This window comes from Falco naumanni, chromosome 4, assembly GCF_017639655.2.
Source record: "Falco naumanni isolate bFalNau1 chromosome 4, bFalNau1.pat, whole genome shotgun sequence".
NCBI classification, from domain to species: Eukaryota; Metazoa; Chordata; class Aves; order Falconiformes; family Falconidae; genus Falco; species Falco naumanni.
In genome coordinates, this window is record NC_054057.1 from 67,997,873 (window position 1) to 68,010,603 (window position 12,731).

Sequence of the window (12,731 nt, forward strand, 5' to 3'; positions counted from 1 at the left end):
ATATTCGTAAAGCAGAAATGTAATTGGTTAGTAGTCTCTAAACACGCGCGGTTCTCACACCCCTAGTTATCATGACTAAAATAAGCATTCTATCCATGTAGCTAATTGTGTCGCTGTGCTTCAGCCTTGTAGTTTGTTACTCCCTATACTCCCATACCGGTCCCTATCTTTCTTGGCCCTGCACCTGCTTTCCCAGCAGCTGTATCTTGTTACAGCCACGGCCTGTTGGCACAACATAATTACTTGGTCTCAGGATTCAAGAATAGCTCAAGGCTACCTTTCTTGTTAACTTCAGCACAGCAACTTCAGTACAATTCTGATTACAGGCCTATTCTAATACCAGGCCTGGATTGTGCACATCTTCAGAGATTCTAAGGCAATGCTTCTGCAGCCATTCTTCTACAAGAGCCCTTGTCTTCCATCCCTCTGTGCCCATTTCCACACCTGAAATGAGATGGGATGGAACAAACTTTGTCCATGATGTGACCGATGGACCACCTCAGAGGCTGGCTGGGTTCCTCCTCTTGACAGATGTTTTTCTCACCCTGAGTTACTCCCAGAAGTGCTGAAGCTGCTTTCAGCTACCAACTTCCCTAGAGACCAAGCCCTAAGGGCTGCTTGGAGCTTCATGGGGTGGCAGTAGATATGGAAGCTGCACTGCTCTTCCCTTAGCCCTTGGCTGAAAAATACTTTGTGCAAAAGTATTGGCTACCTTGCTTGCAGTAGTTTGCAGGAAATATCCCCCCTCCAACATCCAACTTACTCATCCAACTTACTCAACCTGAGTGGTTTCAGGGAGCATGGGAGGTCCTGTAGGTCATGGGGAGCACCCAGGCCAACACCATTTGCCTTCCAGTGGGATGCTCTGGATGATGGGATGCTGTAACCTTAGTCCCAGGGCTCATGCGCACCGTTCCTCGTGGACTCTGGCTTTTATCAGAGGCTCTTGGCACCTTTTCAGCCCAGCAAGTCACCAAGAACTGGTAGACCTAAAATCTGGAGGGTAGCACTTCCCCTCCTGCTGCTTGCGATAACAAATGCTACAAAAATAACTTGAGGTTTCTGCAAGCACACAGTGCAAGCAGCTGCTGGGAAATCTCACACGTTTTGGAGAATCAAAGCCCTCTGGAGCACCCTCAGCTGTGCTCACCCCCATCAGCATCCCACCACCGGGGCTGGAGGGAGCTGCAGGGGCAACAGAGCGGAGCCAGCCCCCCGGTCGCGATTGCATCGAGGTGAGGAAGCAATTGCATTTGAGGAGCCACGAAACCCTGGGTGCACATGGCCAGTCTGGGGCTCATCCTGCAGTCCAGCACGGTGCCGGGAGCTTCTCTGGTCCTGCCCTGAGCCCTGCTTGAGTTGGTTCAAGTTCAGGGCTGCGGTCAGCTGGTGTTTCACGGGGAAGTGACTAATGCTTATGTTCCCCTTTTTGTTTCTTTTGGCGTTTAATGTCAGCGTTTGCAACGTGGCTTCTTTCCCTGGTGCTGGCTCAGCTGGGAGCTGCAGGTGGCTCTGGGGATGGCAGCAAGCATCTGCCATGTCCCCCACCATGCTCCCCACCGACCACCTCTTGTCTGGAGACTGCGAGAAGGCAAAAAGATTATTTACATCTTTCCAGGCTCAGCAGTGCATGCTCTGAGCTTTTCCCTGACTTTCTAGCAGCCTTTCCAGCTGCTAGCCTCCATGTGATGTTCTAATCACCAAAAATCCCAGTTCCTCTCCTGCTCACCACGCACAGAGGAGTGCCGGTGCCAGGACATCGGCTCCTCCTCACTCCCAGCCCCTCCGAGCTCTGGGAGTCGCCGGCCACTGGCAGTCCCATGGCCAAGCACTCCTGTTGATCGCTGCTCTAGATCCGTGCCAGGTGGGTGAGAGCTGCGCTGCAGTTGTACCTTGCCAAGGGATACACGTAGGATGCATTAACCGGCAAGAAACCCGCATCCTGCTGGGAAGAGGCATTGGATTAACCTGACCTTCTGATGCAAAAGATGATGCGCTAACAGCCCAGCGAGGACCAGAGGAAACGTGGGATACTGTTTACGCCTGGAGCTGAGGCTGTGCAATCTCATCTTGCAGGCTGGTGAGGACACGCTGGGATATTTCATAACAGGTCACTCGGCATTCACAACTGCTGCTTTTAAAACACAAGTTTTACGGCTGTTGCTGGACTGTAAATCTCCAACTTCCATGGCTGGCGCCTTTTGGGGGAAAACATCCGGCTTCGGCAAACTTTGATGCTCTCTGAGCACGACCCACTGTGCGTCACTCGTGGATGGGGCTCGTACCACGCAGTGCGCCTACAGTTAGAAAATGCCTTGCAAAAGCAGAACTTCAGGATTTAGGGGTTTGCTGGGTCTTGCTCAAGGGCTGGGCAATGTGATTGCTGGTAAGTCAGGGCCTCTTCCTGCACCCAGACATGCTGCGCAGCTCTGCTTTGGCTTTGGACAAGCGTGGTTGGCACCTCGCAGATGGTGGTGGGTGCTGGTGGCCAGGCTGACACCTGCTGGGGACCCAAAGGTGATTGGGGTGGAGGGGGTGGGGTGGTGTTACCTGGAGGTCTGTGATCCTCCTGGGGTGATGCTCCTTCTCCCTTCTTCCTTGAATTGGGGGGGAGGGGGGCTGAAGGGTTCCAATCATCCCAGCGGATGGGAGAGGGGATCACAGAGGGGCTTGGTGTTCCTGGAAAACCCCTAGGGATCCCGCAGCTCCAGCTGGAATGAAAGCACCCTCTGAGGAGCCATGCCTGGACCAGCTGCCTGTGGAAATATGCTCCCATGTGAGCCACACATGAGGTTTCTCTCCAAGCTGGTGGCCCTGGGCAGAGAAAGGCAGGGCGATGTGTTGCAAGGTCTCGGGGTGGGCTCCTCTGCCCCCTCTTCATCCATCCCTCCACAAGGATGGATCCAGAGCAGAACAGCTGGAGCCAGGCGATCCCCTTCACGTGACGCCGCTCCTCCTTGTGCCGACAGAATTCTCCTTTCGAGCGTTCTAGGTTGAAACGCTCGGTCTGGGTTTTGCCTCAGGCAACCCCTCAAGAAACTGGGTGAGAAAGGCAGGAGTAACGCTGGGGCTGGCTCCCGAGGAGGAGCAGAGGATAAACAGCCACAAATCATGGGATTACTGTAAGCACGTTCATCCTGTGGTGGGAGCACAGTTAAAGACCAGGCACTTGGCTCGACTTCAGGACATTTGGGGATGGCCTCGCCTGCCCCGGCCGGCGCCGGGGGGACCTGCCCGTTGCCTCATCTGACCAGGGCTTTCTCATCCCTCTGCTCACGCTTGTTGGTCAAAGCATCCCTTAAGAGAAGGCGAGAGGCAGGTGGCCCCATTCCAGCCTTGGTGGCTTGTTCCCACCGTGGGTTTTCTCTTCCCTGGCATGCGGGCAGCCCTGGACTGGCATGGCACTTCCCACCGCACGTGGCCCTGCTGGATCCATGCCATCCCGGCGTGCCCAGCTCCATCCCAACCAGCTTTGGACTTCCCAGGGATGATGTAACCCCAGCCACGGTTGCTTCAGGAAGGACTGGACCCAGGGCACGTGCCACACCGGCTGCACGGAGGAGCCGCTGCCACAAGCTGGGCTGTGGTGTCAGCAGCCAGTTTGGTAGGACAAAGTCCAACGCTGATCCGCTCCCTCCTCCCTGTATGCACCGGTATGAGACGGGCTGACCGGCTGCTGCTTCCCTGCTCCGCTTCTGCTTCGGAGGGGTTTTAGGGCATGGGCCGAGTGCCCGGCTCAGCCCCATGCCGTAACGCACCGCCGCGTGGTGAAGGACAGAGAAGGCAGCTGAGGATGCAGGGATGGACAAGCCGCACGCGATGCTGCCCACAGTGCTCACCTGCCTGCACATCATCCTCTCTCCATCACCCCCTGCCACCTGCTCTGCCACCTCGCAGGTCATCAGACGTTGCCCACGGCCACTTGCCCCTCACTGATGGAGCGAGGGAGGCAAGGGGGATCGCCCCAGCCATGGGCTGGCACAGTGATCTGTGGGGAGAATGGGAAGTGCAAGGGAAATCTTTGTGCCTGAGGAAAAAGTATTACATATTTTTCACCTCCACAGCTACAAACCAGCTTGTAAATCACCTGACCCCAGCACCGTCAGAGCTCCTGTCCAACATCCCAGGCAGAGAGGAGAAATTCCTACTGGGTGTTTACTCTGGCATCACCCGCCAGCAGCCTGGGACAGGGAGGGGGGACAGAGGGCGGGCAAAGTTCGGCTCCTATAAAACCGGGTCTGGTCCACTTCATTCATTCCCTTGGAAGCATCGCTGGGAGCTGCACGTCCAGCCTTTGCGCAAGAGGTTTTGTAGATAAATTCCCCCGGCGCTGCCGGCTGCCTGCGCGATGCTGAGGGCACCGTGGGATGTCGGGGCTGCCCTCACCTGCTTCCAGCTCCTGCTGCTGCTCACCAGTGTGGAGCTGAGGCCCCACGCATGGGATGAGGACAGACTCCAGCTGGAAGCCATCAAAAAGCAGATCCTGGAGCGGCTGGGGATGCCCGCTCCCCCTGTGATCCGGCACCGGCTGGACCAGGAGAGCATCCAGAGAGCGCAGCGGCTGTACCAGCAGAAAGTGTCTGAGCTGACGGGGAACCGGAGCCGGGAGGAGGAGGGAGCTGTGCCCGGGACCAGCCGCCTGCATCGCCTGACCCCCAAGCGTGAGTGGCCGTGGCTCCCTGCGCATCCCACAGCCCCTGTCCCCTGGGCGCACACGCGTGTGTCCCTGCTCGGGCATGTCAGCCAGGCTGCCTGGGCATGTGCCGGGACATGACCGGGCATGAATCCCGGCGGCCGTGGTCATCCTTATCCCAGCTGCTTCCCTTGCCCCAGCAGTGGGGAGGAGCCACAGCTTGAGCTGTTTTGCTTAAAATCACAAAATCCAGGAAATTTGGCATGAAAGCTTTGATCAGCGCAGTGGCAGCTGTGGGTGCTCGGGGTGGGGCTGGAGGTGGCTTGGGGGTGAGCGGAGGGGAGGTGAGAGGTGCCCTGGCTTCAGCCTCATTTGAGGTTTCCTCTGGATCTGGTGGGATTTTGGGAAATATTCAGCTCCTGCTGCTTGGGCTGGGGGGGGGGGACAGACAGGGTGGGGGGTGGGGGTCACCACAACAGGTTCTGGGGCACCAGCTCGGGTACCAGCTGCCGCCCCTCAGCAAGATCCTCTGGTCGGGGGGTGGTCCCTGGAGATGGTGGGTCCCGAGTGATCCGGGGCTGAGGATGGGGCCGCATCTCCCTGGCCTCAGCATCCCTCAGGATTTGGGTGATTCCCCAGAGGCAGCGGTTTGGCTGCCTGACAGGAGCTGGTCACGAGCCTTGGCCGCCGGGGGGGATTGCTGTCTCTTACACCAGTTGCCCTTCCTGTCCCTGCAGTGCTGCGCTGGCTGGACATCCCCTGGGAACACCAGGACCCCCCGGGAGACCAGGACCCCTGCGGTCCCTACCGCTACCATCTCCTCCTCTCCCGCACGGAGGCTTTCCACCGGCAGCTCCAGGTGGTGCAGGCGGAGCTGAAACTCTTCAAGCCATCCCTGTCCTCCCGTGACATGTCCCTACTTGATGCCTCGGTGTCCCCTCAGGTCAACATCTACACACTGGGGGGGGCTCACGGGACGCCCCAGCTCCTGCGCAGCCAAGAGCTGGACCGTGACACCCTGAGCCTGGACCTCACGGCAGCTGTCCGGCCCTGGGCTGCTGGTCCTGAGGACACCCTGCACCTGGAGCTGGCCTTCACAGCCAATGTCTCAGCCTTGCTGGCCACTGTGGAGGGCGAGACGCTGGTGCTGGAGGTGGAAACCCATGAGACCAGAGGTCGGGGGGCCCGGAGAGCTCGGGGGCTGGAGGAAGAGTGCAGGAAGAGCGATGGGAAGTGTTGCCTCAAGTCACTCAAAGTCTCCTTCCAGGACATTGGCTGGTCGGACTGGGTCATTGCCCCCAACAGCTACTACATGAGGTTCTGCGAAGGTTCCTGTCCCCACAACTACAAGCCCGCCAGCATGCACGCCCAGATCAAAGCCCGCATGCACTCCCTCTCCAAAGCCACCCCACCGCCCTGCTGTGTCCCTGCCGGCTACGACCCCATGGTGCTGATGCACTACGACGGCGAGGGCAGGCTGGTCTCGACCCTCTTTGAGGACATGCTGGTTACCAGGTGCCACTGTGCCTGACGGCATCACCTCCGGCTCAGCCCAGGACCTGTCACCAGCCGGATGGGGCAGAGCCTGCCCATCTCCCAGCAGATCCGGCATCCCAAAACCCAGACCCTGTGGCACAAAATGCCTCCGTGCTGGCCCCGGCTCCACTGTCTGGCTCAACCCCAGGGTGTCTGGCAGTGAACCCCCCTCCACAGGCCACAGTAACTTATTTCCCCCTCTCTTCCTTTATTTAAAACCGTATTTTATTTGATTGGTGGCTCCTTCCCACCAGGCAGAGCCCAAATGGGTGGGGGTGGGTGTCCCCAGGTGGCTGCAGACCACGCCAGGTCTGAGCACTGTCTCTTCTCTGCTTAGAGACTTATTTATACCACCCTCTTATTTATTGCTAATTTATTGTCTTTTATAACAAAATACTTTTTCAGGAAAGATTTTGTGTGTGTGTGTGTATTTGTATTTAGTATATTTCTATAAAACAGAAATAAAGTAATAATGTAAATGAACAGGGTGATGCTATCAGGGATGCTGGCTGCACCTCCCATACAACCAGCTGGGGGTCTCCGGGTCACCTTTGGCCGGGGGTCCCACAGCTCGGATCCTCAGTTCCCCCTCTGCAAGTGGCCAGGAACTGACTCCATATGGATTTGCCAGTAAATCCTTACGGTTTTCCGGGGCCGGGCCAGCCCCATCCCCTCCCTGCCACTGCTGCCGGTGGTGAGTAATGCCTGGGCGATGCTCCCAGAGACCTTTGAGTTGTTTGTGTCCTTGAGGTGGGTGCTGGGCACAGCCTTGACCCCGCCAGGCGGGACATCCATCTGGAATGCTGCTGCCCGATTTCCAGGTACCTCCGGCTCTGGAACCCTACGGGCACCAAGGGGTGGGGGAAACCCCGGCTCCCCTGGGCTCTGTCGCTGCAGAGGTGTGTGGCCCACACCGTGTCCCCAAGGGACTCAGCACAGCTGGATAGGGTGGCTCTGCTGGTCACAGCTCCTCTCTGTCCTGTCCCCTCTTCCAGCATGTACTGGGGGTGTCCTTGGCTGCCCGGCCCCTTGGCAGCTCCTGGTGAGGACCTGGGCTTGAGGAACGTGGGATATGGGGACCTCGATGCTGGGGACAGGGTCTTTGCAGACCAGGGCTTGAGGGACACAAGCTATGGGGATGTCCACTCTTGGGGACAGGGACTTGAGGGAGCTGGACTTCAGCCACCTCCACTCTGGGGACCCCTGCTCTGGGGACCTGTTCTCGAGGGTCCTGGTCCCTTGGGACCCCCAGTCTGGGGACACAGGGGACACAGGCTCTGGGGACTTGTCCTTGATGGTCCTGGTCCCTTGGGACCCCTAGTCTGGGGACACAGGCTCTAGGGACCTGTCCTTGAGGGCCCTTGGGACCCCCACTCTGGGGACCTGTTCTCAAGGGTCCTGGATCCTTGGGACCCCCACTCTGGGAACACAGGCTCTGGGGATCTGCCGTTGAGGGCCCTTGGGACCCCCAGTCTGGGGACACGGGCTCTGGGGACCTATCCTCGAGGGTCCTTGGGACCTGTCCTTGATGGTCCTGGTCCCTTGGGACCCCCGCTCTGGGGACACAGGCTTTCTAAGCTGCAGACAGGTTCCCCAGGGACCCCCCACCTCACTCAGCTCTTTCAGGTTAATGTTTACAGACACCCCAGAGCTCCCGACGCCCGTAAGTGGGGCTGTCAGTGCCATTAAGAGATAACGAACCCCGGCTCTGCTCCACTGGTGCCACCCCACTGCTGCCAGAGGGACCGATCCAGCCCGGGGGTGACACCAGCCTTGGGGCAGCCCCTCCCCCCCTCCACCATGTCCTGCCCAGGGCTCCCAGCAGACCACCAGCTACATGGGTCATTTAAGGTAATTAAACCATTTAATGGGGCATGGTGGAGCATCACAAGGGTCAGAGCTCAGGGGACCTGGACAAGCCGTGGGGTCCCCATGTCCCCAGGCTGCTGGTCCCCTCGGGGTGCACAGCCTGGCAGCGTGGGGCTCGGGGATCTTGCTAAGAGCATTCAAATTAGGGACTTTCCCTTTTGTTCCCCAAACGGGCAGATTTAGCAGGAAAAAGGAGGGGTGAAGGTGACAGCGTGGAGGGTGGTCCCAGTACCCAGAAGTCCCCAACCGCTGGCATGTCCCCAAGGGCACGTGCACCCTGACACTCTCCATCAGCAGCCGAAAGGGGAAGAGGAACCAAACGCCGTGGTCACCCCAGGGCCCCGCTCAGGCCGGACATGCCGGATGGCGGCGGATGCTGCGCTGAGGTGTCCCTGCGGTCGGAGGCCACCGGCCCCGGGGAGGAAGCTCTGGCCCTCAGCCCTCACCCTACAGTGGGAACCGGGGAGAAGCAGGGGGATGGGGGGTGTCACAAACACCCACCCCTGAAAAAGGCGTCCCTAGCAGGATGTGTGTGTGGGGACCACAAGTGTCCCTGTCCCCACCATGGGGACATCCACGGAGCCAACGTCCATGGGGAGCACCCAGCCCCGTCCCCTCTGGGCTGGGGGGGCACCAGGGAAAGTCCTGGGGAGAAGCATCAGCAGGAGCCAGAGGTTCACCCCCCCGGCCCCCCGGCCCCTCACTTGTCGGGGACAATGTAGATGTCCTCGCTGGCACTCTGCGTGTTGGCGTAGATGGGCTGGTCCCCGGGGCTGGCCTCGCTCTCCAGGAAATAATCATCGTCCTCCAGGACCTGGGGGCTGGGGGGGACAGAGGGGTGGCACCCCACACCGTGCCCAGGCAGTGGGGGTCTCAGGGTGGCTGGTCCCTAATGGGGGAGCAAACGCCATGGGGGGGCTCTGGGGGTGCGGGTGGGGGGAAAGGGCTCAGCCCTGGCAAGCGCCTGGGGCTTGGGGATGGTGGGGTGGGACAGCGTGGGGTGGCATGAGTGGCACTGCATGGGGTAGCATAGCACGGGGTGGCACTGTGTGGGGTGGGGTGGGGAGGGATGGCATGCACGGGACCAGACAGCATGGCACCAGGCAGCATGGCATGGGAAGGGATGGCACAGCACGGCATGGCACGGCACAGCATGGGATGGGATGGGAAGGAATGGGATGGCATGGCATGGCACAGCACGGGACAAGATGGGATGGGATGAGATGGCACAGGATGACACAGGATGACATGGGATGGCACAGCATGGGATGGGATGGGATGGGATGGGATGGGATGGGATGGGATGGGACGGGACGGGACGGGACAGGACGGGATGGGATGGGATGGCACGTGATGGGATGGGATGGGATGACATGGGATGGGATGGGGTGGGATGGGATGGGATGGCACACCATGGAAGGGATGGGATGGCATGGCATGGGATAGCGTGGGACAAGGTGGCATGGTACAGCACAGCAGGGGAGGGGATGGGTCGCACCCAGCAGCCAGTCCCTGTGCTAGAGCCTCACCTGTGCTGCTCCTCCTGCCACCTGGGCATCCAGCCTGGCGCGGCGGCCGGCACGGTGCAGGGGTTCACAAAGACGTTCTCATAGTCCAGCGCAGCAGTGGCATCGGTGGTGCCAGTCTCCATGGCCCGGCTGATGTAGCGGGGCTGCCCATGGGCTCCGGCGGGCTCCCACTTACCCCACCCCACGCTGGCAGCACCAGTGGCTGCTTTCCTCCGCCAGTAACAAACTGCAGCGGTGCCCAGCACCAGCACAGCCACACCAGCGGCAGCCCCGGCCAGGCCGGCCACCAGCCCCACATTGTGCCGGCATTGCTGGCGGTGGAAATCGGTGACATTGACGAAGCTGTGATGGGCGGTGAGGCAGTGGCACTGGGGTGCCGCGCACCCGGAGCAGGTGCAGGGTGCCAGGATGGTGCCCACCACGTCGCAGCGGCACGGCACAGCCAGGAGCTGCAGGCTGGCCTGGAAGGCGGTGGGGGGCACGGCGGGCAGGGGGTTGCCCTCCAAGCGTAGGATCTGCAGAGCCGTGGCGTTGGCGAAGAAGCCGGCGGGCAGTTGCCGCAGCTGGTTGTGCTGCAGCTGGAGGTGCCGCAGGTGCCGCGCTCGGCTGAGGAAGGCGGGTGGCAGCTCCCGCAGCCGGTTGTGGGACAGGTCCAGCTCCAGCAGCTCCGGCCCGATGCGGGATGAGGGGCTCAGGGCGCCGATGCCGTTATGGCTCAGCCACAAGCGGCTCTTCTGCTGGAAGGGGCCCCAGTCCAGCTCGGCGCACTGCCGGCTTCTGTTGGCCAAATCCAGCTCGGCCGAGGCCGCGGGCAGCGCGGGGAAGCAGGGGGCTGCGGGGGTCGTGGGGGTCACGGGGTGCAGCAGCAGCAGCATCAGCAGGGGGAGGGGGGCCACAGGGTGCCCCATGGCCCCTCCGCCAGCTCCCTGGGTGGGAAATAGGGGGGTCAGCAGGAGCCACCTGAGCAGCCCCCCGTTCCCGCTGAGCATGCCGGTTTCCCCCTCCCAGTGCAAACCAGCGCAGCCCAGTCTGGCACCACCCCTGCTCTCACCCTCACCCAGGGTGGCACCCACGGGTCCTGGCGGGTGGTTTCCAGCTCCCCGCTGGCCCCAGCAGCCCAACTCGCCTGCGCTCCAGCTGCCTCTGCCTGGGTGCAGGAAGAGGAACAGGCAGGTCCCACCCCACCCTCCGGTGTCACCCTGCTAGGGTGTAGCTGTCACCAGCAGGGGCCGGGGGGGGGGGGGGGGGGGGCAGCACCCCCCCGCCTCAGCACCCCCTGGCCACCACCAGCCCCCTGGCCCTTTCCTGGGGTGCTGCGGGGCTCTGACCCCAGGTGCTGCTCCCTGCCCACAGCACCTGGGGGGAGCCCGGGGGGGGGGCTCAGGGCTGGGGGGGGGGGCTGCGCTCAGCACGGTGCTGAGCATCGCCACAGCCTCACATATCAGCCCCAGCCAGGGGACCCCAACACTGCGGTCGCAGTGCCCCCGGAACACCCGAGCCGGCAGCTGCCACAGCCCCCGGAGCTGTGTGTGGGCACACGCACGTACACGATGCTACATGTTTGCACATGCATGTAGACGCACATATGCCGGGTGCTCACACACGCACTCCCTCCCCTACGCACACACGTGCACACACATGCCCACCGGCAGCACGGACATGCGTGCACAGCTGCATGCACACGTGTGCACAATCGTGGGGCCCCATGAAGCGGTGGGCGGGGGGGTGGCTTTCAGGGTCTCCATGAGGTATTGGTGGAATTAACCCACGCAGGCAGGATCGTGCCCCCGGGGGTCTCAGCACCTCCAGGGGCTCGGCCTGCGGCGCCCTGTGGGAGGGACCCCCTGCTCGAGAGGGGACCCCAGGGCTGGGGCGGGAGGGCTCCGTGCGTGGGTGTGTGGCCGTGTCCCCATCCCAGTGTTCCCCACGTCTGCATCCCCCCGTGTCCGTGTCCTTCCCATGTGCCCGTGTCTGCCACAGCGTCCTGTGTCCCCCAAGACCACCTGCCCCGCCGTGTCCAAGTCCCCACATCCGTGTCCCTCCATGTCCACCCCCCACCTGTGTCCCTCTGTGCCCGCCGTGTCCCTGTCTGCCCCCTCGTGTCCGTGTCCCGCCATGTCCACCCTCACACCCAGGTCCATGTGTCTTCCCCCCGCCGTGTCCGTGTCCCTACATGCCCACCCCCTTGCACCTGTGTCCCCTCCCTCTTGTCCGTGTCCCTGTGTGTCCGTGCCCACCCCCTCGTGTCCCTCTGTGTCCACCCCATCACGTCTGTGTCCCCCCGTGTGTCCCCCTCCTGTCCGTGTCCCTCTGTGTCCACGCCCACACCCTCATGTCTGTGTTCCCCCTGCCCACTCATGTCCCTGTCCCTCTGTGTGTCCGTGTCCACCCTCCCGTGTCCGTGTCCCCCCGTGTCTGCGCCCCCATCCATGTCCCCCCCCTCGCATCCACATCCCTGTGTCCACTCACATCCATGTCCCGCTGCGTATCCGTGCCCGCTCCCTCGTGTCGGTGTCCTTCCGTGTCCGTGCCCACCCCCTCGCCTCCACATCCGCTCCCTTGTGTCCATGTACCCCCACGCCCACCCCTCGTTTCCCCAGTGTCCATCCCCTCGTGTCCGTGTCCCCCCGTGCCCACCCCCTCACATCCATGTCCTCCCTCTCACGTCTGTGTCCACTCACGCCCGTGTCCCTCTGCGTGTCTGTGCCCCCCCCTTTGTGCCCGTGCCCCTGTCTCCACCCCCACCCCCTCGTGTCCGTGTCCCTCCGTGTCTGTGCCCCCCTCCCATCCATGTCCTCGTGTCCGTGTCCCTCCGTGTCTGCGCCCCCCCATCCCTGTCCTCCCCCTCACATCCGTGTCCCTCTGTGTCCACTCACAGACCTCTGCGTGTCTGTGCCCCCCCTTCGTGCCCCTGTCCCCCCGCACCCGCCCACTCGAGTCCTGTCCCTCCATGTCTGTGCCCCCCTCCCATCCATGCCCTCCCCCTCGCGTCCGTGTCCCTCCGTGTCCGCACCCACGCCCCGCCGCAGAGCCCACCCACGCCACCGGGCCCCTCTGTGTCCGTGTCCCCCCGCTCCCCCCTGCGCGGGCCCCACCGCCTCCCGCCATCGCCCTTTTAAGTGCGGCGGCGCGGGCGGGGGGCGGCGCTGCGGGCCGGGCGCGGG

At 62.0% G+C, this 12,731-nt stretch overlaps 2 protein-coding genes across 3 annotated transcripts; one reads left to right on the forward strand and one right to left on the reverse strand.

Moving 5' to 3' along the window:
* Nucleotides 1-351: 351 nt before the first annotated feature.
* GDF15 (growth differentiation factor 15) lies at nt 352-7,913 on the forward strand. Its single transcript, XM_040592767.1, has 2 exons — nt 352-4,661; nt 5,371-7,913. Exons 1-2 carry the CDS (start codon nt 4,349-4,351, stop codon nt 6,162-6,164), a joined length of 1,107 nt encoding a protein of 368 aa, XP_040448701.1. The 5' UTR covers nt 352-4,348; the 3' UTR covers nt 6,165-7,913.
* A 98-nt stretch (nt 7,914-8,011) lies between these two features.
* Nucleotides 8,012-12,264, reverse strand: LRRC25 (leucine rich repeat containing 25). 2 transcript variants are annotated; one of them, XM_040592764.1, is made up of 3 exons: nt 12,037-12,264; nt 9,568-10,493; nt 8,012-8,859 (listed from the first exon to the last, which is right to left on the reverse strand). In XM_040592764.1, the coding sequence occupies exons 1-3, from the start codon at nt 12,172-12,174 to the stop codon at nt 8,739-8,741; spliced, it is 1,185 nt and encodes a 394-aa protein (XP_040448698.1). In that variant the 5' UTR covers nt 12,175-12,264; the 3' UTR covers nt 8,012-8,738. The 2 variants fall into 2 exon arrangements, with proteins under 2 accessions (XP_040448698.1, XP_040448699.1); XM_040592765.1 differs by lacking the exon at nt 12,037-12,264 and adding an exon at nt 10,625-10,831.
* Nucleotides 12,265-12,731: the final 467 nt, after the last annotated feature.